The sequence below is a fragment of the Bos indicus genome, chromosome 12 (genome assembly GCF_029378745.1).
Source record: "Bos indicus isolate NIAB-ARS_2022 breed Sahiwal x Tharparkar chromosome 12, NIAB-ARS_B.indTharparkar_mat_pri_1.0, whole genome shotgun sequence".
NCBI lineage: Eukaryota > Metazoa > Chordata > Mammalia > Artiodactyla > Bovidae > Bos > Bos indicus.
In genome coordinates, this window is record NC_091771.1 from 80,027,943 (window position 1) to 80,053,571 (window position 25,629).

A 25,629-nucleotide genomic window follows, 5' to 3' on the forward strand; every position below is an offset into this window, starting at 1 on the left:
GACTAACAAGAGAAAAAAAGCAGATTATATTACTTTTACATGGGAGTTCACAAAGAAATATGACTTGAGGAGGCAGTGAGAATTTGGGGCTGTATACCATCTTAACAGAGGGCAATACAATGTGGAGAAGAGATTAGACAAAGGAGTTTGGGGGCTTCTGGGCTGGGGTGAGTTGTGAGCAGGTAACTAGGAAATGTATGACTTGTAGAAAGCTGTTTAGAAAGGTTTATTATGCAGAGAAGAGTTCCGCACAGGTGATGGGAGTTGTCTGTGGGGTGGTTCCTTTCCTGGTGTGGGAGACAGACACTTTTCCAGGGGACGTTTATGCCCGACTTTTAGACAGCAAGTGGAAGATGGAAAGGTCGTTGCTCTCATCCGGCAGCCATGCTTACGCCTCAGCGGCGTCTTCGGGGGAGGCGTGCTGTGCTCTCCGGCGTCGTTTCCTGCTCTGATCTCTTTGGTCCGTGGTTTACTCGCCGTATTACCGTCATCATTGGTTTGCTTTGTCTCTTCATGTTTGAGTTTCTAAATCCACATAAGCCAGCATTTTGGTGTGTTAGATTGTGAGTTTCTTCAGTGAATGCATTATAGCAAAACTATTTTATCATTTTAAAAAAGCCCTGTAAAGGGACTTCCTTGGGGGTCCAGCAGTTAAGACTCTGCGCTTCCAGTGGCTTGGGGTCCATCCCTTGTCTGGGAACTGAGATCCCACGTGCCGCGCTCCCTGGCCAAAACACAGATATAAAATAAAAAGAAAAGAATCCAGCTAATAAAAAAAAAAAATCCCTGTGAAGTCAAAGCATTGTTGAAGAGCCCCTGGCACTGGCACTGTCCCAGGCCTCTGGTGTTCCCTCTCAGCGCTGAAGAACTTGCACGGGAAGGCCCAGCTCCCCAAAGTTCGCTTATTCTGCTCCCGGGAGACCACTTTACTTTAACTTGAGATGACCAAAGAGAAGTTCACAGAGAACAGGAGGGGAGAAGACGGGCGGGGACCTAGCAAAATGATACACTTCCCTACCTGTGTGCTTATTTACATAATTGTGTTTTTATAACATTTCCTGTACTTTTCTGTAAGCGGATGCTGCCCTAATTATGGATTTTCAAGAGAACGTTTCATTGTACCCCAAATTATATAGTGCTTTTCAAAAGGTACCTTCTTACTAGTTTACCAAGTACCTTATAAACTCGTAATTACATAAAACAATTCAGGATACAGAATGGAAACCGCCTGTACTGTTAACAGATGTTGGCTGATATTGTTACATAATTGAGCACAAGGCTTTCAAAGATCTATAATATTTTTCTTGTGCAGCAAGAAAAGAAATGACTCATTATAGCCACAATGTATCACGGAGGCTCCTGATCAAACAGAACGCGTATGTTCTATTTTGTGAGTTGCGTACAGCGCATTGTCAATGGACTTGCCTTTGTGGTTGGGAAAGTGCCACTTATTCCAGCAAATTGCCTTTGTGGCATATGTTAGACAGCTTGTGGGCACCTGGGCGAGGCAGAGGCTGGGCCCCTTTATCGAGGCACACCTGCACACGGCGTCCCACGGCACCCAGCTCCCGGGAGGCTGCCCCGTTAACAGAGTCCTCCAGGAACCCACTGGTGACTTGCTCTCCAAGCTCACCTTCCCTGCAGACCCGACGTGTGGCTGGCTCCCTATACAGTAGCTCCCCCCACCCCACCCCCATCATTTTCGGATCTGTATCAAGACACCAGTGCTTCAAAAAAGTAACCTCAGTGGAGACCGAGGAAATAAATCCTATTATTAAGTGCTGGATTTAATGTTTAATTAATTTAAACATTAAATTAATTAAACATTTCTATTTAATTCTCAGCACTATTGGTAAAAAAAGAAAAAGAGGAAAGTTATTTATCTTAGGCTATTAGAATTGGAAGGACCCTTGTGTTTCTGATTACAAAATGTGATAAGAAAACGTTAGGTTCAATTTTTGCATCGTTGAAAGACAGCCCCATATTTTCTTCTCCAGAGAATGTTGTGTTTTAAGAAATAGCTGGAGATATACACAGACGTAACTAATCCCTTTCATCAGAGGTTTTGGTATTGGCCTTAAGTTCTTCTTTTCTGGAAACTTTTCCCTTTTTGGCCAGAATTTTGAAAGATGAGTTGCTGAAATAGATTCTGTGCCTTTCTGTTTTTCTGTTGGCATGTTCCTCCCTTTCTATTCCTGTGATTCTTCCCTCAAAAACTGCCCTTAATGACAGTGTTGCTCACTGCCGTCGAGGCTCCTTGCGGCACACTGAAGTTCAAGAACTGACTTAGCAGCTAAACAAAGAAACCTCGAGGAGAGGTTGATTCATAAACGTAGCCAGACGTGTTGAAAGTGATGCGTTATGTCACCGCGGCATATCAACATTATCAATTACATATCCTTAAACAACTCACCTAACTGAATGATTTACTTTGTGTTTAACTGCCTTTTTCAATTAAAGGAACTGAGGATGCAATATCAGAAACCATTATATTTTCTCCTGTTAACACCAGCATTGTTGTCCCACAAGGTGTGTGTGTGTGGGGGGGGGGGGTATGTTGGGGTTGTCCTGGGGGCCATGCTGCTCAGCTTTAAATGGTGTAAACAAGTGATTAATGATCAGGAGCGAGCCCTCACCCTGCCTCCAGATCTTTCCTTCAGTGCGTTTCCATTTCTGTCACCTTGCTGCACTCTTGGGAGGTGATATTTCAGGGTAGTTCGCAGTGTTTCTTTTGCTGGCATTTCTTTCCATTTTGAGGGCCCATAATGCTTCTTGATGAGTTTTTGTCTGTTTTGTTTGTTTTTTAAAGTATTATTTAGCATTATGACCCAAACCTTAAACTGTTGAATTTGCAGCTGCAGTATAGGTGTTCTGTTGGCCCCAACCAAGGAGCTCTAGGTCCTACCCCTAGCCCCGCCCCAGGTTACAGGGGTGATAACTTGAACCAGACATTCTGGTTTCTTGGGACCTCGTTTTATTGTCTCACACATTAATATGGTATTCTTGTTTCACAAGACTAAACCATATACAGCATTTCTTAAATGTGTATTTGCACTAGGTGGATATATTAACTGTTACTCTACAGATGAGAATTTGAACTACTAACTGACCCCCTTTATTTGTTCTCTGTATAAAGTTTTGTTGTAACAGTGCTAATTACCAAACTGCTGAATTTGTGAAAAAGTGCACAGCAGTAATTTGCACCTTAGTGTTGCTTTGCCACTTAAAAAAAATTGTGAACACACACACAGGGTGCACACACTTGATTTATGAGCTTCCGAGGGGCACGTTTATCTGCGGATCTGTAACCACGAGTGTAGCATTTGTTGTCTGTGTTTGTGGACACTCATTTTATCCCGATAAGAGCTGTTGGGTGCTAAATGGGACATTTTAACAAGGAAGAGCAGCATTTTAAATTACCCTGTGCTTGCGTTTATTATTTTTCTCTAGTTTTAGAAAGAAAAAAAAAAAGACAGGAAAAAATGATCTCCTTTCTCGTTCCTTCCTGTCGATGTGAAATCATGAACTAGAGGAGTCGCATCTGAGGGTTTTGGTGGAGAGTCACCATTCTTCCAGTGGCAGATGATAATGGTTCTCTTCCGTTAGCTTCACGTCCCAAGTAAACGCTTCTACGTCATTAACGTCTTCTCACACACCTAAGCCAGCCCAGGTTCATTTTGTGTTTTCGTCTGTAAGAACAGCCTCTGTTGCTAGAGTTCGGTTCAGTCGCTCAGTCATGCCTGACTCTTTGCGACCCCATGGATTGCAGCCCAGGCCTCCCTGTCCATCACCAACTCCCAGAGCTTGTTCAAACTCATGTCCATCGAGTCGGTGATGTCATCCAACCACCTCATCCTGTCGTCCCCTTCTCCTCCTGCCTTCAATCTTTCCCAGCATCAGGGTCTTTTCCAGTGAGTCGTTCTTCACAGGACAAGGACAGCCTCAGGTCTTGGGAAAATTTTATTTCTGCCCTGTGGGCATGTCAGGAACATCCCCTCCAGGTATTGCTTAGTAAACCTGGGAGCCAGAAACCCAGACAGGGAACTCTGACTATCTGAAAACTTTACACCTTCCATATTTTCATACGTGTACTTCAGATTAATTCCACCTGCCACTTAGTTGGATTTCTAGTGGCTAGGAACTTTCAAAAGATATTTGTGTTTTTAAAAAGAAACGCAAAAAATTAAATTTTCTTTCCTGATACAAGAGCTTTTCTGTACTTGTAAGAAATCCTCCTCCTGGGCAGAAAGGAAAGGTTTCAAAGGAGCCTCATCTCCATATGGTTTTAGTCGATAATCCTTTATCCACCATCTTCAGCCCTCATTCCTTTGCTTTCTTGCCTGTGGCTACATTTCTATCTCTGCATCAATTAGCACAGTGATTTATACAACAAGCAAGCAGTTTAGAGGTAATGGTACACAATTAACATCTCATTCCACCATAAAGGGTATGCTAAATACCCCAGTCACTGCTTTCTCTGCCTGGAATTGAAATAAGTGTTTGTCTTAATTCATATGCTATCTGATGTGAAGTGGGCCTGCTTTGTACTGCACTACACCATTAATCTAATTATAGATAGCTGCAAATGAAGTGCTGTCTGAGCCGGGAGATTGAAGAAAATAGCCTTTTGTCATTTAGCATGACTCTGTGAAGCAAGATCACACTTTCCAGGGCAATACTGCAAAATGGAGATCTCAATAATATTGCTGCCTGTTGCATCTTTTCTAATTACAACAAGCATTGTAAACACACCCCGGCGCTGATATAAATAGAGCTGTAGATACGCTGTCACTTGGGCCGTCGGAGAAAGTCCTCCGAGTGCTGTTGGATTAAATGATGCGTTCTGATTGACAGCTACCTTGAGACTGTGCTGATGGAGTTGTCTCAGTATTACGCTAACAGGCTGTCCGCTGCCGGCAGCTGTACCGGGCGCTCGGACTGCTGTCTCTCCATTTCGCCTTCTTCGCCAGGCCTGTCCTTCCAGGAGGACAGCGACAGGCTCCTCATCCTGTATGTTTTCCGCACCGTTCTGTGGACCGTTTCTGTTGGCTTGGTTTTGCAGGGCCTGATGCTGAAGTAGAGGGGAATGTGTTTCGCCTGGCTTCGAACCGTCGCTTTGTCTATTGTGTATTCCATGAAGAATTTAGGAAAGGAAAACAAGCTTGAATTACAGTCCTGGTTCCACCTAAATGCTGTATTTCTTGTGGGTTTTTTCCCCCCCTAGTTTTTTTAAACACCTTTGTTTTCAGAGATGCATCATCATTTCTGCAACTCGGCATTTCTCCCACTTTTGAACCATTGACAGTTTCCCTCCCTCCCGCGCAGGGTTAGGAAAGTAGACTTGGAGAGGAACATTTCAGCCTTAGCTCTCACTGCCACACTGTGGAAATGAAGACACAGCTTAACGTTGGAGACCTTTGGGGCAGAAGGTATAAAACTGTGAATGAGAAGAGATCCTTGTATTTGGAGAAATGTGTTTGCCACCTTACTCAGCCAGGGCCGAGGTGCGGTATAAGGCCAGTGCTTCAGGATGTTAAGATAACTGATGTAAAATAATTGATGGTGAAGCTTCATCGTTTATCCTTCAGTCCGTGATGGCTGCACAGGCCCACGGTTGACATGAAAACCACGAGCAGAGCATCAGCTGTACGTATATACAATTCTTGTTCTGGAAAGAATGACGCAGGGAGGAAGACCGGAGCTGAGACTGCTTTACGAGGAATGACAGAGGAGCCTCTGAAGTCACAACTGAAAAAAATAAGGAAACAAACCGGAAGCCTTATCTTGTGAGGGGACCCCCAGACCCCTGATCCTACAGGTGCGCGGGTGCATAGAACTGCTGGTACGTCTGGAGGCCTCGGGAAGAAGCACGGGCATTTAAGCCCTATGAGGGGATGCAGATGCTAAACCAACATCGATACCAGCAAGACGGTGCATTGTGTGACCATCTGAGTGCAGTGTGTCCACCAAAGGGCTCTTTGCTGCCCGGGGCACCAAGCAGCATGTGTGCTGGGCAGGAGTGGGCACACCCACTGGCAGGATGTTGCCGTTAACCAAGTCTGGTTAAAAAGCATCTCTCCCCCAAAACCATGACGGGCCCACTCCTCCCCTAGCAACCTCCCCACCCGGCACCCCCCACCTCACCACGGTTCCCTCTCCTGATTCAGGTTCCCTGTTGAGAGCTGTATGTTCATTCTTAACACAGTCCACTGTGTTCCTTTTAATTGTCCATCTCTTATAGTTTTCTTCGTGATCCTTTTTATGTCTGGTATGATTTTTCTCTCTTTCTTTTGAACTTTCTAGGGAGAAATTTTCTTGTTAGACATGGTTTTTCACTGCAGACACCACAAATGAATTTGCTTAAAAGCCGGGGCTGGGGTTATTTGACCATGATTCAGTTACTAGATAAAGCCTGGGTTGAGGAACTGGAGCTCCGGGGAGCACCTGTTTTCTGCTCCAACTTACACTTCGAAGTGTGTTTTCAGGAACTTAATAATTTGCCTGTGGTTTGGAGAGCACCTCCCCACACACACAAGGTGAGGTTCCCTCCTGATGGGCCTGGAGCCACTCAGCTTCCAGCCTCCTCCGACCAGCAAGCAGCCTCCGCATCAAGCAGACATGTCTCCACACCTGAGGAGGGCAGAGCCTTCTGGCTTCTCTCAAGATTCTGCTTCTCTCTCTCATCCGTGAACCTTTAGCATCCTGGCCAGCCACCCCCAAAGCAGCAAATTGGTGGTCTGTCTGCTTGCTTCGGGCTCAGGCAGTCAAGAATCTGCCTGTAGTGCAGGAGACCCAGGTTCCATCCCTAGGTCGGGAAGATTACCCTGGAGAAGGAAATGGCAACCCACTCCAGTTTTCTTGCCTGGGAAATCCCATGGACAGAGGAGCCTGGCGGGCTACAGTCCATGGGGTCTGAAAGAGTCAGACACAACTGAGCGAGTAACACTCTCCTGCTTGAAAGTAATAACTTACCAGCAAAACTCTCCAGAAAAGTCCTATGGGACCTCTTAGGACTATTAAAATATTTAGCATAAAAGTGCACACACATCATAGGGTATTTTCCTGAAATCTCTCACATCGTTGACTGCTTTGTCTGTGCCCCCTAAGAATTCAGAGATACCAGTAAATAGCTGTTTTGATCATAAGCTCTGAAAGCCCTCGTGTACATTCTTAAATGGCTCCCTTTCTGGGGCATCAGGAAGCGTTTGCAGTTCTCACCACGCAGTTCACCCCGATGGGCCTCTGTGCTGCCTCTCCGCTCACCTCCCATCCTGGCCGGCTCCCCCTGGCCCGCCGCACTGCCAGCATAGAGATCGTTTCGAGAAGGCGTGTTTGTGTGGGCACGCTGAAGGGCCAGGACAACATCAAAGGTAATCTTAAAACGAGAACCTTCTCCTCCGCTGCTGCTTTTTCTATTCAGAAAGGTCATCTCAAAGCCAACTGTTTGTAACAGAGCCTCTCCCAAGGCGTTTACGCCCGTTGTTATTTTTTGCTTGTGATTACAATAAGTCGCTTATCCCCCAAACAGATTTAAGAACAATAAACAAATACAAAAGGAAAAGGAACATCTCATCAATAACAAAGACCGCATCCAAAGGCATTGAGTTCTGTGACTCTCTTACATCTCCTTCCAAGCAAAGCAGGAGTCCCATGGAGAAAGGAATCCAGATAGGAAAATCACAAAAATAGTAAAAAGGATCCGGTTGTACTCAGGACCTTGTCATTTCTGGGGTGCACTGGTGCTCAGGACAGTCCTGGCACTTTATTACCTGAAGGGGCTGGTTGGGATGCAGCTAACATTGGTTTTTAAGGGTATCCTCCATGGTGAAGTGTGATAAATCAAATTATCCTGGGTGTAGAAAGATAACCTTGCCCCGAGTTCACATTTTGAAGTCAAATTGTGCGAAACACAAGAAGAAAAGATCTGTATGCTCGGGGGACAACTAGCCAGCTGGACCCAGCGCTGAGCAGTCCCAAGAAGAAGCCACACGGGACGGTGTCAGCCACACGAGTAACTTTGTTGTTGTTGTTGTTGACTCTGATGCCTCTAGTGAGGTGGGATTTGCTTTTCCAAGGCATTCAGAGCGCAGATATTAAAACTGTGCAATTTGGTACAATTATATTCTCCACCCCCCCCCCCCCCGCAGTCAAGCCAGCAGCCCCCCGCCCCCCCACCATAGATTTAATGAAGGACTTTGAGGTGCATTTTGTCTTTGATAAATAGCCCCTCTGCCCAGAATGTTTATTAGAGTGACAGCAGAGTACATTCTCCTTGCTTTTTCCTTCGCCACTTATGACTCAGATGAATTTTAATAGGAGCAAAAAGCTTTTATTTGCGCTGTAATTTCACTTAAGGATCATATCCTTCAGAAACTGGCAGACACGTGTACGTCTGGATTGCAAAGCACACGCTCAGGAGTACAGGAAAACATGCAGAAGACGGTATTATTCAACCTGTCACAGCGCCACGAGTCTGCTCGGAATTTAGGCCATCAGGTTCTTCCGTGGGCCCTCTTCCCGCCCCCAGCCTCCCCCACATGCCTTTGAAAGTGGGCCCTGAGAGCACACTTAGAGATGTCCACCGCCCCGGACAGGATGAAGGGTGATTCCATTTGGCTTTTGCCTCCCCGCCATCATGATGCCCAAGGAGCCTTTGAGCTACAACTGCTTTTTTCTAACAAAATGGAGCTGCCTGGTCACGCCATCTCTCTTGCCCCCAGGGGAGATGCTCTTTGGTAGGAATCAGAAAAATCTTCAGGTGGTGGTTCTAACTTGAGTAAGCAACACTTCCCCCAACCGTGTCTTGTCTCTGGACAGACCAAACCCTGGCTTGTGTGTTTATTCACAGAGATCTAGGATGGGCCCCCCACCCCCCATACCGGGCAGAAATTCCTTGTGTTAGAAATGTTCTGGTGGACTGAGCTGCCTTTCATGTGCCCCTCATCATTTGAGAGCCACCTAGAAAATGGGCCATTAAAGTCCTGGGCTTGCAGATTGTTTCCCTTCAGTGGTTTTAAAAATCTCGAGTTATTGTCTCTTGGTGTAGAGGATATTCACGTTATATTTCGTTTTCATCAACTCTAACCATCCTGTTAACGCTGGAAGGACCATGTAATGTTGTGCTTAAAAAGAAAAAGTAACTTTTTCAATCATGAATATAATTTTTTATGTCACTGGAAAAAACCCTGAATTTTAAATATTCTTTTGCCCCAAATGAACACCAAAACCTTTTGTCTTAACTTACTGATAACACGGCCCAGCCGCTGTCTCCGGGGAGCCGGGGGTTTGACACAGCCGTCTGCTGCCACCTACCGGTGAGTGCTGGCAGCACCCGCCGCTCTGCTGGCCGGCCCAGCTGCAGAATGCGCGTCCACTGGGAAAAGTTTCTAAGGGAATACAGGAAAATTCTGTCTTCTTTGTAAGGTTTTAAGATGTTTTTCTTAACGATACAGGATGATTACTGTTTGTCACTAATGAATTACTGGACTCGTTCCGCTTTCGAGAAATTTCGTACACAGCTGGCTCACAACACAGGGCAGAAGCAAACGAGCGCGTTTCGCTTCCGTGTGCAGTAGTGGAAAACCGTGTGACTTCAGAGGTGGTGTGACTTAAAAGCTGAAAACGGATTGTGAACAATTGCTGCATTGGAAGAGGAAAAGTTCATCATGTGACCTCACTTTTTTTTTCTCCCCCTTTGTAGTACAAGGTGCGTATCCTCACCAAACTCGCCGCAGAGTTAAACAAATTTATGCTGGAAAAAGCTGCCGAGGACACAAGCAGCATTCTGCGCTCCCCAATGCCTGGCGTGGTGGTGGCCATCTCTGTCAAGCCCGGGGACCTGGTGAGGACCGACCCTGTCTGCCGGGGGGCGGGGGGAGACCGAGGCAGGGTCCCAGTCTTGAGTCACGTCACCCCACAGTACAGCAGAGGAGCTTTTGCGCGCTCTTTGTCCAGCATTTCACATCACAGTCTCTCTCAGCGCCTCTCCTGCCCAACGACCCAGGGAAACTTGAAACAGAAATAAGGCCAGATCCATTGTTTCTTTGGCAAATTCAGCATCTCAAGAAGCGTTTATTTAAAATTCCTATTTACTCTCTGTGGTTTAAGTATTCCTGAAGAAGTCATACTAAGAAATAGCCCCCTGATGGGGGAACTTTTGGCACGCATCCTGGAATAAACGGGAAGGGTGCTAAGGAAAGTTATTGCCGTAATCTGTGTGGTACCAGAGCACTTCCCAAATAAAATGTAGGATCAGAGGTTGAATTTTTATTTTGACCTTGTGACATTAAGGCACAAATCAAGGGTATATTATTAGTGTTTCCTCACATGTTCAGTCTCCAGGTCATTTGCTGTGGACAGATTGGTAGGATACAGTCATTGTCCTAGAACAGATAGAAATCTATTGATCAGCATCAAAAGTAGAAAGAAAACAAAGGTGCAACGGGAAGGTTTCCAGGGAGAACTTCAGTCCTTGCGTTTCTATTTCTGCGCTGGGAGCACAGCCAAGCACTGTGGTCTTCAGCGGATGATACGGTGATTCCATTTTGTGTCTCAGTTATGTCACAGGCCTTTATGCATTTTCCTGTCAAGATGACATGAAAACTGCCTCTCTGTTTCTTTATTAACGTAAATAAATTAATGTTGAGAAAAACTAATGTAGTTGGTTGGCATTAGCTTCTAAAAAAGTACTTGCAGTAGGCAAATATTAACAAAAAATGATTGATTTCAGTTGTTTTAAAATGATTAGGCCTGAAACTGATAATGAGAAGTTGGAAAACTGACCCAACAATTGCTTTACTTGATGACACAGAAATGGAAGTACCGGCTTTTAAAAGAGGTTCCGAGCTGGGGATTGTTAGGTTTGAAAGCACTGACATCCCCAGAAGAAAGCCCTCTTTAGGACTGTTAGGCTACCTAGCGTCAAGGATTTGGGAGAGGTGATGCGGATTCAAGATTGGGTTGGATATGGCGGTGGGGGTTGCCTTGTATCACTTCCTTCTGAAGGCTTTGGCCTTGACGTTGAGAAGGCCTATACCCACTCCATGAGCAGAGCAGTCAGTGGAATCTCCTAGCGACTAGGAGTGTAGGCTGGTAAACAGTGGGAGGGAGTTGGGCTTTGGTTGTTTTTATTTTTTCATTTTCCTCCTTAAGCTTTTTCTGGAAGCCACAGAGGCTGTGTACAGCCATCCTGAGCTTGTCAGTTCTAAGTACGTGGCTTTAATTATAAAACCACATTTGCACTCAGGAAAAAACAGTCAGTGTTTAACTGAAATCCTTGCTTTTCTAACACCTGAATCAGGGCCTTAGAGGAGGGAAGAGGATGGGGAGGCTGCTCCTGCTGGGAGATGGGGGTGGGGGTGGGATTCAGGCTGGCGGTGCCCTCCCTGGAGGACGGGGAGCCTGCAGCCTTCTCCTTTACATCAAGAGCTTCCTCCTGGCCTAGCTGCTCCAGAGACCACAAGGGTTTGGCCTTCATACTCTCAGTTTCTGGTTCATAATTTAATGTGGGAAAGCACAGCATTTTAGTAAAATGGGACAGTGTGGTATTAGGTCTTGGTTCATTTGGGGGGAGCTCAGACATTGGACGGAGCAGGCAATGGCACCCCACTCCAGTACTCTTGCCTGGAAAATCCCATGGGTGGAGGAGCCTGTTGGGCTGCAGTCCATGGGATCGCAAAGAGTCGGACATGACTGAGCGACTTCACTTTCATGCATTGGAGAAGGAAATGGCAACCCACTCCAGTGTTCTTGTCTGGAGAATCCCACGGACAGGGGAGCCTGTTGGGCTGCTTTCTATGGGGTCACACAGAGTCGGACATGACTGAAGCGACTTAGCAGCTTAGCAGCAGCAGCAGACATCGGAGACCACCACCGATAATTAAATGTGGGTATTCAAGGGTGGTTTGCCTTGAGAAGGAACTGGGGCCTCTGTTTTAAGGATTTCTTTAAAGACAGGGCACGTGACGGGCTTTCGGGGGAGGTCCACAGAATTGCCCCGGGCACCGTGCTTGTCGGTGTGCACCTGTGTGCCCAGGCTGCTCGTGGAGGGCAGGTGGCGTTTACTTTCTCTGTCCAGCTTCCGATGCCGCTTTTGGCCCTTGCAGGACTTCCTTTCATATCCTGTATCATTGTATTTCGATAATGCAGTATTCTCCCGTGAGTTATTATTTGTAAAAAATGTCTCAGACTGCTAAGACCCGAACCAGATGCAGGGGGTGAGACGTTTAGTTGCCTGCTCTCCTAACAGCTTCTACAATTAATGCTGCCTTCCTTGCGTAATGAGAACACAAGGAACTTTTCTTGGGCCAAAGGCACAGCCCATACCTGAGGACACGGCAGGGCACGTTGTCTTGTTCTTGGCGGTAACAATAGCTTGGCTGGGGTTCCCCTCTTATCAGTAGAAAGATAGTGGAATCAGTCATCCTGCGTATTTGCAAGGAAAACACTGAGAACAAGGAAGGGCCTACCTGTATTCTGCTTTTCTTTGTAATGTTATTTCGTATAGTTTAAATGCCAGCTATCTGTAATTTTTATATTTAGTGTAAGTAAAATCTGATGCGTCTTGGAATGGTGGGCCTGGTACTGTAGCGTGTCACATAGGTAATAAAGGGCAAATCTGTTCTGCAAAGTAAAGAGTTTTAAAAGAGCATAAGGGCCTCAGGACAAAATGACCCAAGGTGGCCCTTTAGAGCTGGTCGGGCCGTTTAGAGGTGGTCAGAGAGCTCAGTGGGGAGAGGACTCGCCCTGCCCACCCCCCTACCCCACATCCCCAGCACAGAGGCTGGGTTTTACTCTTCAGTGCTCATTTTAAGTTCACACAGCAAAAGTCGCTAGTACTTTTTCAGTGTCTATTACATGCTGTTTAACATTAAATGTGGTAGGAAATCAGTTTTTAAATGATTGTGTAATAACCTTTTTGAATATGTTGGGAGGGAATGCTAGTTCATAAGTGGTAGAATGCATATAAGCATGAAGTCAGGGTGGATTGGGTACAGCTAGAATCACACATTTAATTCAGAAAACAGTTGCCAGAGTGACTTTTATATGCCTTTCCTATGTGCCTTTTTCATCTTCCTTCTGAAAACAATCTTAAAATAACTGATTTTTCATTTTGAAAAATACCTACTTTTCTATACATTTAACAATATCATAAACCAGGGGCACTTCTATAATCAAAGCTGACATTTAAAAGATAACTTGTTTTAAGTTTTTAAACTACTGTCTTTATGATTTCTTGAACAAAAATATTAAAAATACATATTCTTTCAGAATGATGCTGAATACATTTTTTCCCCCAGCATTAGACTTAGTGCTGCTGAATTTGTGGTACAATTTTCATTTTGATTTTGATATCAGAAACAATAAAAATGAGGCAACCCACGGGGATATTTTAATATTGCATTTAAGTAAGATTCTAGTTCTGTTTAGATTCTACAGTCATCTCAGATTTGCATCAGAAATGCTCATCTAGTTTGATGGATATTAACTTATTGTGGTATAGTCGTTTCATGATATATGAACTTCAACTCATTTTGCTGTATACCTTAAATTTATACAGTAATGTATGCAGTTATACGTAAATAAAATGGGAAATTACAAGAAAAAAAAAGAATACCCGTCTAATATATCACAAACTGTGAGACATGAACCAGAAGCAGGCTGTATACCCATTTACATTTCCGTCTTTCTTAATTATTATTTTGTAAGTTACTAGTTTGTCAGACCAGGTAAAATCATAGATCGGTATTAAGTACCTGTTGCTGCTTTTTTTAACCACTTAGCCTGTTCAGTATTGGCAAGACAAGAGTTTGGAGTGGTTCATTGGGGCTGAGATGAGGAAGATCCACTTTGGAACGAAACTGACTGTTAGCAGGAGGGTACTTAGCTGTTGGAGATTGCCGCTCTCATGAACAATTATCTTGGGCCAAAAAAAAAAAAAAAGGTATATTCTATAAAGTGCACAAGGAGAACATAATGTGTGGAATCAGTAGTAGGCGCATCCCCCAGGACTCACGCTGGTTGACTCCTCCGAGCACGTGCTCCTCTGGGGGGCGGGGGTGGGTGGGGACGGCCACTGCCCTGGAGACACGCATGCGCATGGCGCTCAGAGCTCCCCGGCGTCCCTGAACCACCTGTGACTGCGCTTACTGCAGACTGAAGGAAGTCTCGAATGAACCTGCCAGGAGACCTTCCTCTTCGTCTGTGAGGCCGCCTCTGCCTGCAGGTCTCCCACAGGAGAAGGGCTGGGTGGGGGTGACTTCATCCTCACGCAGCCCAGTGCTGAGAGCTACATCTCTCTGGCGGAGGACCAGGCCTGGATGTTGGATAGAGTCTCCAGTTTCTGGGATTTCCAATCCTGAAATAATTGCCGTCGTTGTTTCCACGTTTACATAGCGGTGGTTATTCAGTGTATTGGGTAAACTGCCAGTGTTTGGCCCACACCTGGCTGTATTCCAAGGCAGGTATAGCTTCGTGCGTTCATTCTGGAACATTTTTAAACCTTAAATTATGAAATACTACAGACATAGAGAACATTGCAGAGTATAATAATACACGCACTCATATGCTCTCTGCTCACCTTCACCGTATTTTCCTTCAGATTTTACTTATTTAACAAAAAATGGCCGATATGGAGAACGTGCCCTGTGGCCTCTGTCCAGCAGAATTCCTGCCCTGCCTTCTTCAGAGGAATGGCCATCCTGAATTTGGCCTTTCTGTCTTCTCCAGATGACATTTATTTTTGACTGTTAATGACGAGTTTTTGTTGGTGGTAACAGTTGGGGAGTTTTTACAGTTTTAACTTGACAAGGATCAATATAAAATGAAGTATTTCTGTGGACCAATCAGATATTGTAGGCATGTCTGCAGGTTGGCGTCTGATTTTATTTTTCAAGGGATGATCTCCTTGGGGTGAGGCAACATGTTTTCTTTGTTTTAAACATTTTTGAAGATGACAGTTCCCAATCTTAAGGAGATTCCAAATATCTTCTCTTGCCATTTTGCTAAAAATAATAGTAACAATAATAAATTTTAAAAGGTCATTGTCTCACAGAGTCCTTTAAAGCAACATACTTCACATAGATTGAGAATTCAGAGTGATTTGTTAAAGGTACCATCAGTGACATCAGTTTTAACTGGTTCTCTTTGTAACTTAGAGGTTCTGACTCCAGTTTTGAGTTCACTTTGGGGTGGTGGGAAGTAGTAATTCTCTTCATTTTAAGGAATTTCCTGAAAAGCTGGATGTGTTTTGTACTGGCTGCCTCTCTGTATTCTTGCCCCAGACTCTCAGCTCCCCACTTTGATGCCCAGCTCACGTCCAGGTCAGGATGGCAGCCTCAGGTGCGAGGGTGAGGGGGCACCTGGGGCCCCAGGAGTGCCAGGCTGGGCCAGTGCCTCTCCCCGCAGCAGCCTCCTGAGGGAGTCTTGGGTGCCCAGACCCAGTAAAGCAGGCCTCACGCTACAGATAAGGGCTTTGGCATCGTTTCCATCGCCTGCCTGCTCTTTCTTTGTAATCCGATGATGGTTCCTTCCATCACTGTTTAAACACTGCCCGGTCTCCCGGGGTCTCTTCTCCCACCCTCTTTACATGAAGATCTTGGGATGTGAATGCACGTCTCTTCTTCGGGAAATATCAGGGGATATTACCCAGCCTATCTTAGCAGCTCAGAAAGAGGAAGTTATTATAATCAGATCCTCGCATTGCCTTTTAACCAAATCTGAGATGCCTTTTGCTTGTAGCTGTTAACTGCGTCTGTCTTCAGATCTAAGGGCCTCAAAATGCACCGCATTCAGGCACCTGTGTTCTCAGTCGCACAGCCTTTAAAACCATAATTGAAGGATTTTCACTTTTGTGGAGTCGGCAGCAGGGTTGACACTGATCCCCGCTTTCGGGTGGCCCAGCACAGCAGAAGGGGAGACCAGGGCGGGCCGCTGAGCCCTCCGAGCCTTCTGTCTAATTTGGCAGAAAAACACAGAACGTAGGACAACAAAAGAAGGCTCCCTTTTCCATAAAAATTCTTCTTCCCACCCAACCTTCTTTCCCCCCCCAACCCCCCCCCCAAAAAAAGGGATTTAATTTTTCAGCTGCATGCAGTGATTTGGTGCTCACTCTTGCATTGAAACAGTTGCTGTCTGAACAGGCAGGAAACACTTTTCTTTTAATTGCTGAAATCATTCGGAAGTGCTTCGTGCCCTGCTTCTATACAGCAGATGCTGTGCATTAATTGGCCTGCGTAGAAGTGACCCAGGGTTCCTTGCAGCGGGCCCAGTTTTAGGCAGAGGGCTTAAACAGCTTATTTATTATTTTGTATAATTTGGCGTACATTATGTGCTCCTGCACGTGTCGTATTTCATGGTCTGCAGTTTCTAATGTCATGTGGGTTTCAAAACCTGTGTTTCTCTGGTAATGTACTAGCAGCAGGTAAGCTCAAAATACCATCCATCAGGAGCTAATTTTTTATCCAGATACTCCAATGACTGATGAACCTGTCTTTTGTCTGAATGTTCAGCGCAGTAGAAAGCCATATGCCACTGGCGCAGTTCCCCATGCATCCTAGAGATGCTAGAGAGCAGGCCTGTGGGGGGTGGGGGGAGCCCTCCACGCCATTTGTGGCCTCTTTCCTCTATTTCCAGGATAACGCCTTAAAACAGCCCTGGTTGTGGACGACAGAAGAGGGTAGGGACTGTCTTAAAGGAAATCCGACTCCCACCATCCTTTTCTTCATCAGAAATATGACTGCACACTCTTAATAGGAAGCCTTGTTTTGTTACTCCCCGTCTGTTCAAAACAGACCTCAGCCCATTAGAAGGGCCTCCCTTGTGTGGAAAGACCACAGCTGTTACTGTAAATTTCATCCCGTCACTGTGTCACCCCCATTTTGTGGCTCTGAAGGATGAAATTGAGAAATGGAATACTGTGCAGTCATCCTTCACATCTCCAATTTTAGGCCTTTGCCATCATTTTCATGCTTTTATTCCAAATCAAATAACATTAGTGAGCTACAGCACCTTCTGATGAATGTCTGGTCCTGAGCGCAGCTTTCAAGTCTGGACTTGGGGTTGCGGGAGGGAGCTTCCTTTTATGTTTGGAGGAGCTCTTTCTCCCCTGTTTCTCCTCTCTTTCTCCCACTGCACCTTCTTGGAGCTTTCTCCTTGCCTTTGCAATTGGAACGATACAAGTTGCCAAATGCGTTCAGGCCAGAGCAGTGTCCCACAGGGACACGTGCTGGAGAAGGTTCTGTGTCTTTTGTCTCTGGGGAAGGAGTAAAGCAAACCCGGTGGAAGGATATTGGGGGCTTTAATCAGAAATAAGAAGTGGTTTAAATCATTAGCACAACAAAGCCGACTATAAGCTTGAAGATAAAAGTCTCTGGGGAAAGAGTCCTCTGAAAATAAATGGAACTTGATAGATTTCCATATCATTTATAACTTCCCTTAATTACACTTGGAAGACTTGCCAGTAAAACTGGAAAATTGGCAGCCTATATCCATTAGAGTCATTTTGCCGACCATGGCAAGCAGCTGGCTTTACTGGATTTTATTTCCCATCACTCACAATTAATCATCAGCTGGAGATGTCTGAAACTCTTCAGCCCAGAGCGGTGCTGGGTGACATTCAGGCCTCCCAAACATGTTAAAATCTGCCGAGTAAATGGGCCGAGGTTTCTCCGCGGCTTACTCATTTCGGAGCAAGGCAGGCTCCCGCCTAATGAGTGCGCTCCGATAATCGGATGCGAATGTGAACCCTGACCCCGTGTCAAAGGAGAGGACGCAATAAGCCGGATGAAAGATACGGGATTCAGACCTCCAAACTTTACACCAATTAGACAGGGAGCGGCCAAGTACATCAGGCTGAGTAGGTTTATCAAAAAGACTTGCATGAGGCTTGTGACCATTTTGTAAGCCCGACATTGGAGACGTCCTGTCACAATCACTAAGTCTGTTATCAGATGATCCACCGGCGTGTCGGGGAAGTGTGCGCCCGCAAACCCCGCGGTGGCCCTGGCCCCGCGTGCGCGCTGTCGGGTGGAGACTCGGCCGTCGAGCGCCCTCTCTGCTCAGCCAGCTTAAAGCCGGCTTTCCGAGCACAGGGGGGAGATGTGGGCGGTGTTCCATTGCTCCTGGAGGTCGGGGAGGGGAGGGGGAAAGGCACCCCTGGACAAGGAAGGCACAAGGAAGGCACCCCTGGACAAGGAAAGGACACCCTGGACAAGGAAGCTTCCAGATTGTTGAGGCCTGTGTCCTACCGCCCGGGTGATTGTTGGCGCTGGACCCCGTGGGCCCCCAAGGTCGGGGGAGTAGCCACAGTCCCAGCCCCGGTCTGTTCTTTGACGTCCGGCCTGTACTGTGTTCGCTTCCCTGCCTCAGAGTGGTGAGGGATGAAATAGCGTGAATTTAGGTCAGGTTCACGGGCGTCTAGACGGTTGCGTGCCGTGCGTGCGTGCGTGCATAACACGATTCTGCTGACCGCACCGCATCTCACTGTTTGGTGGAGCATCAGGGAACAACTTATCCCAGAGTTTTTTTCCTCTTTTAGGGACCAAGGAGCAGAAAGCAAACCACAGAGCAGATTGTTGTGCGTGAATGAGTGAGCGCAGAAGGAGACATGAATTAAAGTTCCACCAGATGACACAAGTCGAGACCAGCAGAGGTGGGGGAAGAAGGAGGGAGCGCAGACAGGATGAGAAGAAAGAGGGAGTCTGGAGGGCCCCGAGGCAGGGCGGCACTCCGATCCGCGGGCACTTTCTCTGAAGCCCTTCTAAGCAACTCTTCTGGGCGTCCTTGTCAGTCTGGTCTCTGCCCCCTGGGTGACCATTGGAAACCTCCCAGGTTCATTGGTTTCTTTTTCATAGTCGATCGAGAGACACGACCTGGGAGAAGGCATGGTTCTCGCTAGGGGACCTGCCCACCTCTCCCGAGCATCTCTGCTGGATCAGAGGTTGTGTTTTTCTGGTGTGTGATTGGGGACCCACCCCTCGCAGCTGCCTGTACGTCCCCTCCTTGGCTGCTGGCACACAGAGCTGCTGGGACCGGCAGGTCACTGGAGTCCCAGAAGCTTCTGGCCATCAAGCGTAGCCGGCTTGAGCTGGACTGGGGCTGTGGCCGGTCCTCGCCCCGCCCTTCTACGCGTTTCCACTGCCGCCAGGCTCCAAGGCTCTGCTTGCACCTCCAGCGTAGCCGGCTTGAGCTGGACTGGGGCTGTGGCCGGTCCACGCCCCGCCCTTCTACGCGTTTCTTCTGGGCATCGTCGTGGGCAGTCTGGGCTCCGCCCCCTGGGTGACCACCGGAAATCTCCCAGGTTCATTCGTGTCTTTTTCACAGTCACATTAACCGCGAGTTCACTTTATGGAAGATCCCGTAGAGCAGCGGTGAGGGGCTCTGTCTGGCCGGCAGTGCCAAGCAGCTGCCGGAGGGGCACGCTGGTGCCCTCCGAGAGATGCCCGTGGGGCTGAGGACAGAGAGGTGGGCTCTGGGCACTCAGACACCAGCGAGGAAGCTCAGCTGGGCGAGGGTGCTATGCAAGCGCCCGCGGCTCCCTCTGTGAGGAAGGAGCTCCCGGAGCCCGGAGGTGGAGAACCCATCACAATTTTTTAGACGGAACTTCCATTGCCGAATTTCAGATCCACTTTCCAGAAAGTTCCGCAGGCCCTGAGGGCGGAACGCGCGTCCTGGATGGGAATGCTGCCGTGTGCGGCCAGCCCTGGACGCGCTGCCTCTGAGAGCCGTGGTCTGGGCCCGCTGGGCATGCGAGCGGGGCTCCTCCCATCTCGCCGGGTTCCTCCTGCCTCTGAAAAGAGAGAAAAAGGCTCTGAGGTGTCGCCTCTCGGGCTGGCCGTTCTGACACCCCCCACGTGGTGAGGACGGACCCCGCAGTCGGCTCTCGGCTCTCTGGAAGGCAGGCGCTGGTGGGTCACGGAGGGCCGCGGGCACCGAGTGTCCGCCTGGCTTTCCAGCCTCCGTGCCAGCCACCAAGCTTGGCATCCCCTCTCCTCCCACATTTCCCGTGCCAGGAAGCAGCAGCCCGCCGTCCGACCGGCAGAGGAGAGGAGCACGCGGGCTCAGGCAGCACCGGTGCCAGCGAGACAGCCTGTGCCGCGCGGGGGGCCGCGCGGGCTCGGGGGTGGGGTGGCGGGGGGGAGGGCCGCGGGGGCTCGGAGATCGTCAGGGGATTTCGGGGAAGGAACATTCTCAGGCATTTCTGCCGCGCGGGATGGGCGCCGGCATCCAGCAGCCCCCCCAGAGAGCCGGGTGCCCCGGAAGGTTCAGCTCTCTCATTTTGAAGACGGTGGGCTCTTTCCACAAAGAGACGAGGAGAATGTAGCCTGGCTCCTGGTACTGTCCCGTCAAGAGAAAGAAGACCCAGAAGGGCCCTTGTTCACCCTGAGGCCTGGGTGGGAGGGCCAGGTTGAGCCCCAGGGGTTTATATGGCAGCCCTGCCTGGATTTCCCCCACACCCACTGGCAAACAACAGTCAGTGCCCCTTGCAAGGAGGGGACAGGGCGCTAGGGGTCATTCCCTGGAGGAGTGACTCCCTCCCGGGAGCCACCTGCTTGTCTTGCAAAGGCTGGGACGGTGTCCCTGTGACCTGGATGCTTGGCTCTGGTTCCCAGGGCTCCAGACAGAAAGCCTGCCTTTTGATAACAGCTTTACCAGGACGAAGTTCACATACAATGCAATCACCCGGTAAGGTGTGCACCTCAGTCGTTTGGTCTCTTCACACAGTCGTGCGGCCGTCACCATAGTCAACCTTAGAACGCTTCGTCACCCCCAGAAGAACCCTGTACCCATCCGCATGCACTCCCCTCCCCGCCGCTGGAAACCACAGGTCTTTCTGTCTGTAGACATGTGCTAATTCTGGACACTTAGATTAAGCGGAAGACATTCTGTTTCTGCCACATCTCTTTGGCAGAAGTTGATTCAGAGGTTCCCCGGGGAAGGCCCCACCAGCAGCATCCAAAACCTCCAGTTGTCAGGGATGGTTTTCAGATGACAACTTAACAAGGGAAGGGCCTTTGTCTGCGGTCCCCCAAAGATGTGCTTGGAATATAAAGTATCAGAGGCTACTTTTGTTTGTTTTTTTGGCTGCATGGCTTGTGGGATCTTACTTCCCTGGCCAGGGATGGAACCCAGGGCCCTTGGCAGTGAAAGCGCAGAATGGTAACCCCTGGACCGCCAGGGAATTCCCAAGTACTAAGAGATTCTTGCTGCCGTTGAGATTGTATTTCAGAGCTTTGACGAAGACTCTCTCAACAGCCTCCCTCTTGAACGTTGTTGCGAAATTCGAATGCTTTTCACACGCCTGCCCACTCTTTGTGCGTTTTCCAGGTAGCAGAAGGTCAGGAAATCTGTGTGATTGAAGCCATGAAGATGCAGAACAGTATGACGGCCGGGAAGACTGGCAAGGTACGTCCCCAAGGGCCGCACCTTGACGGCAAGCAGAGCCTCCACCTTGGAGTCCTAGACGTCGGGCCTGGGAGAGTCTGTGCGACTCCCCGTGCGGGAGGGGGTGGGTTGAAGAACAGTTGTTCTTCACCTTAATGTCTTTCAAATTAAGGGGTCTTTAATTTTTAATGTTTACGTCTGTCTTAGAGGCAGTGAGTTATCTGAGACGTAGGTGACCCAGCAGGAGATGGTTTTGAGAGACTGTAGAAATTAATGCAACTCTTCCAGATCATTTCCCCACAAAGAGAACAATTCAGTTTTAGATCAAGAGGAGCTGAAAGGCCACATACACACGTGGGACTTCATGATTCAGGGAGGGGAGCAAAGGAGAGACATGTATTACTGAGATTTGTGAAAAGGAAAACTTCTTAAATGTACTTTCTGTCGAAGAAGATAGAAAAGTCCTTTTAAGCATAACTTCATCATTCTTCCTGACTTGAAAGGCACCGTTTGTAGCAGAATGATGCTTTCCTGAAGGGTGTTTTGCTTTGGAAGCACCGCACAGTGGAGCGAGGCGTGGCTTGTGTGTGGGGACAGCAGTGTAGACTGGCCGTGTTTTGCGCTGTGGTCACTCCCAGAAAGGGCGCTGGAGCCTCAGGCACAGTGGGTGTCCTGGCAGAGAGGTGCTGTCGGCTGCCCGTGGAGTTGGCGTCAGACACGGCCTCTGTCTGCCTCCCGCAGAGCAAGTGAAACCCGTGTTCAGGGACCAGGCCAAGGGGGACGCCCAGTCCCACCCCAGCCAGGAGGACAGAGGCCTGGCGCCGGGCCCAGCTGGAGGGGGCCTCGGACAACCGCTCCCAGTCTCCTCCCAGTTTAGGGAGAAGAGACTGGTGCGATCTGAGCTCCAGGGGAATCCTGCTTGCCATACCTGATTCCTTTCTAAGAAGTGAACGAGAACGTGTTGGTTTGTGCTCCTGTAAAAATTGTTTTGTGCGTTCCTTAGGATTAGTTGACATTTACGCTGCATTGTTGTCACGAGATTTCCCTTCGTGATGAGAACCTGACCTCATTTGGGGGACCCAGAATATGTGTCTGATGCATGCCAAGTGCTAGTGTGCCAGGTTGGGGATCTGATCCTAAAATGAATGTGGCCTTAGCTCCCTCAGGGAGCCAGGAGCCTGTCCGTGCACGTGGTTGATGTCTTCAGGGCCCAGAGTCTCACAGGGAGTCCCAGCTGCCGTCAGGGTGCTGAGGGGCTCTAGATAAACCTGCACGTTAGCCCTGCCCTGTCCGCTCAGTCCTGCCCCCCAGGGCGGAGGAGCGGGCCCAAGCCTGCGTGGGGCTGGTGGTTCTTGCTCTGAGAGGCCAGTTTTCCTCCCGGGGCCCGGTTCACAGTGGAAGCAGGCCCTCTACTCTGGAGTCACAGCATTATGATGGACACCGCCCGTCAAAACACCAGAGGCTCCAGACCTTAGAAAGCAGCCAGTTCAGTTTAGTCGTTCACTCATGTCCGACTCTTTGTGACCCCATGGACTGCAGCACGCCAGGCCTCCCTGTCCATCACCAACTCCTGGAGCTTGCTCAAACTCATGTCCATTGAGTCGGTGGTGCCATCCAACCATCTGATCCTCTGTCATCCCCTTCTCCTCCTGCCCTCAATCCCTGCCAGCATCAGGGTCTTTTCAAATGAGTCAGCTCTTCACGTGAGGTGGCCAGAGTACTGGAGTTTCAGCTTCAGCATCAGTCCTTCCAATGAACACCCAGGACTGATCTCCTTCAGAATGGACTGGTTGGATCTCCTTGCAGTCCAAGGGACTCTCAAGAGTCTTCTCCAACACCACAGTTCAAAAGCATCAATTGTTCGGCTCTCAGCTTTCTTTACAGTCCAACTCGCACATCCATACATGACTACTGGAAAAACCATAGCCTTGACTAGACGGACCTTTGTTGGCAAAGTAATGTCTCTGCTTTTTAATAAGCTGTTTAGGTTGGTCAGAGCTTTTCTTCCAAGGAGCAAGTGTCTTTTAATTTCATAGCTGCAGTCATGATCTGCCATGATTTTGGAGCCCAAGAAAATAAAGTCTGTCACCGTTTCCACTGTTTCCACATCTATTTCCCATGAAGTGATGGGACTGGATGCCATGATCTTAGTTTTCTGAATGTTGAGCTTTAAGGCAGTTTTTTCAGTCTCTTCTTTCATCAAGAGGCTCTTTAGTTCTTCGCTTTCTGCCATAAGGGTGGTGTCACCTGCATATCTGAGGTTATTGAAAAAAAGCAGCCACTTCAGTGCAAACAGCCCCGTGGAACGAGGCCTTCCAAGTGTCGCTACGTAGGTTCTCTTCTTCCCGAGAGGCCCAGGCTGGAACTCGGGATGAAGGCCACTCTCGCCACGGAAGGCCAGGGCACCCAACCCACAGCTCTGGCCATTTTGCCACTTGCCCAGACGGCCAGTGACTTCTAACCTCATGCCTACTTCTAACCTAATTCATTCTCACGTCCAGGCAAGAACCGCCAAGTCAAGTGGGCTGTCTCTAGTTTTAACTGTGAACACAAATTTGGGAAAGCAAAAGCTGACTGAAATCAGGAGAAATCGGGGCACGGAGGTGATGTCGTGGAAGCCATAGGGTTTGGCCCCCGTTCTGAGAACTTCATTTCCCTTCACAGGACGCTTCGGATCAGGCCCGGGCGCTTCTGCTGTTGATTAATACCCATTCTGACTCTTGGATAATTGTGTGTGGGGTTTGGTTTTGGTTTTCTTTTTTCCTACCATTAACCGTGAGGGAGCATTTCTCCAAACCTGAACCTGTGAGAGACCGGAGGTGGGGGTAGAGACTCACCCAGCGTCGTCCCGCCGGTCTCGACCCTGGGGCACCGGGTGCAGAGGACCGCAGCAACACGGGGAGCAGTGGCTTCTAGGAGCCGAAAGGATAAGGAGGGGCGAGGGCCAGCCCCACCACACGAGGACGCCCTCAGTAAGGTCCCCTCGACGGGCCCCCACCGCCAGCCTCCTGCCTGCACTCCAGCGCCTGCCCGGCTGCACCTTCCCTTCCAGAACCGGACAAGACTGCTTCTTCCTGGTTTGCTTAGTAATTCTTTATCTTCCCTCTTCTTTTTTTTTCTTTCTTAAATTCAAGGTGAAATCGGTACATTGTAAAGCTGGAGACACAGTTGGAGAAGGAGACCTGCTCGTGGAACTGGAATGAAGTATTTATAGCCTTTCAGTCATCACCCAATTTAATTAGCCATTTGTATTATTATTCTTTCACACTCAATTTATTCAGGCGTTCAGCAGGAACACCCCTGTGCGGCAGATTTTACATGGTCATATTTACTCTACATATAGTCAAAACCAACGTTCTGCCAAAAAAATCAGCAATGGAAATTTTTATTGATATAAATACTGGTACATATGATTTGTACTTCTGCTGTGAGATTTCCTAGTGCCCAAATGAAATCAATAAAACAGCACCTGTCTAATACTAGTTTGCCCTTTTTTTGCATGAAGACAGTGTACAGAAGAGGCTATGGGCTGTGCCAGTGTGCTTTGAAATACCAGCATTTCATCAGGATGCTTTTTAAAAATGTATATAAATCCCAGTTCTTTGCCTTCAGTTTCATTAAATGAGCGTTTGCCACCTTGTAATCTCATTACCTGCTTCATCCTGCTTGAGGCCCTGAGTCCCGCTTGTGGTTGGCTGGTCATGATCTTGAGGCCCTGAGCCCCGCTTGTGGTTGGCTGGTCATGATCTTGAGGCCCCGAGCCCCGCTTGTGGTTGGCTGGTCATGATCTCCGGAAGCCCAGACACCATTCATGGTGGTCTGCCAGTGAGTGTGGGTCCCCTGAGCCTGCAGGTGTGACCCCCCAGCCCTCCCAGGGCACCAGCGTGGGCGCCAGTCAGGGTTCCCAGGGCCCAGTGGTGGTGGTGGGGCTGCAGAACCCAGCAACAGATTCCCATCCTCGCCTTTGTTGTGTTTTTGTGAAGCGAGTTTCCAATTACGAAAAAAGGGTTAAAAATAACAGTCATGCTTCTGAAGCAGATGCAGTAAGCCATCTCAGTCTACTATTAAGTCGACGCGTGAGCAAGCTCTCCCGACGGAGAACGAGGCTACCCAGACCAGCAGCTGCACCTTCATCAGGGTCTGGAATTCTCAGGATGCTCCTACTTGCTGGTGAGTGAGCAGAGGCAGAGTCGTGCACGGCCTTGAGGCCACCCTGACAGAGTATCAAATGGAGGTGGGTAGTAATTG

General features: G+C 48.4%; 1 protein-coding gene across 5 annotated transcripts in view; it reads left to right on the forward strand.

The window, feature by feature from the left end:
* The window catches only part of PCCA (propionyl-CoA carboxylase subunit alpha), a 360,640-nt gene extending 335,780 nt beyond the window's left edge, over positions 1-24,860 (forward strand). For 3 of the 5 annotated variants that reach the window (XM_019971675.2, XM_019971676.2, XM_070799926.1), the window contains 3 exons: positions 9,701-9,841; positions 21,325-21,402; positions 24,516-24,860. In XM_019971675.2, the coding sequence (XP_019827234.2) occupies positions 9,701-9,841; positions 21,325-21,402; positions 24,516-24,584 (288 nt within the window). In that variant the 3' untranslated portion in view covers positions 24,585-24,860. The remainder of the gene's footprint in view (positions 1-9,700; positions 9,842-21,324; positions 21,403-24,515) is intronic. The other 2 variants (XM_070799925.1, XM_019971677.2) reach the window with 1 other exon arrangement.
* Positions 24,861-25,629: the final 769 nt, after the last annotated feature.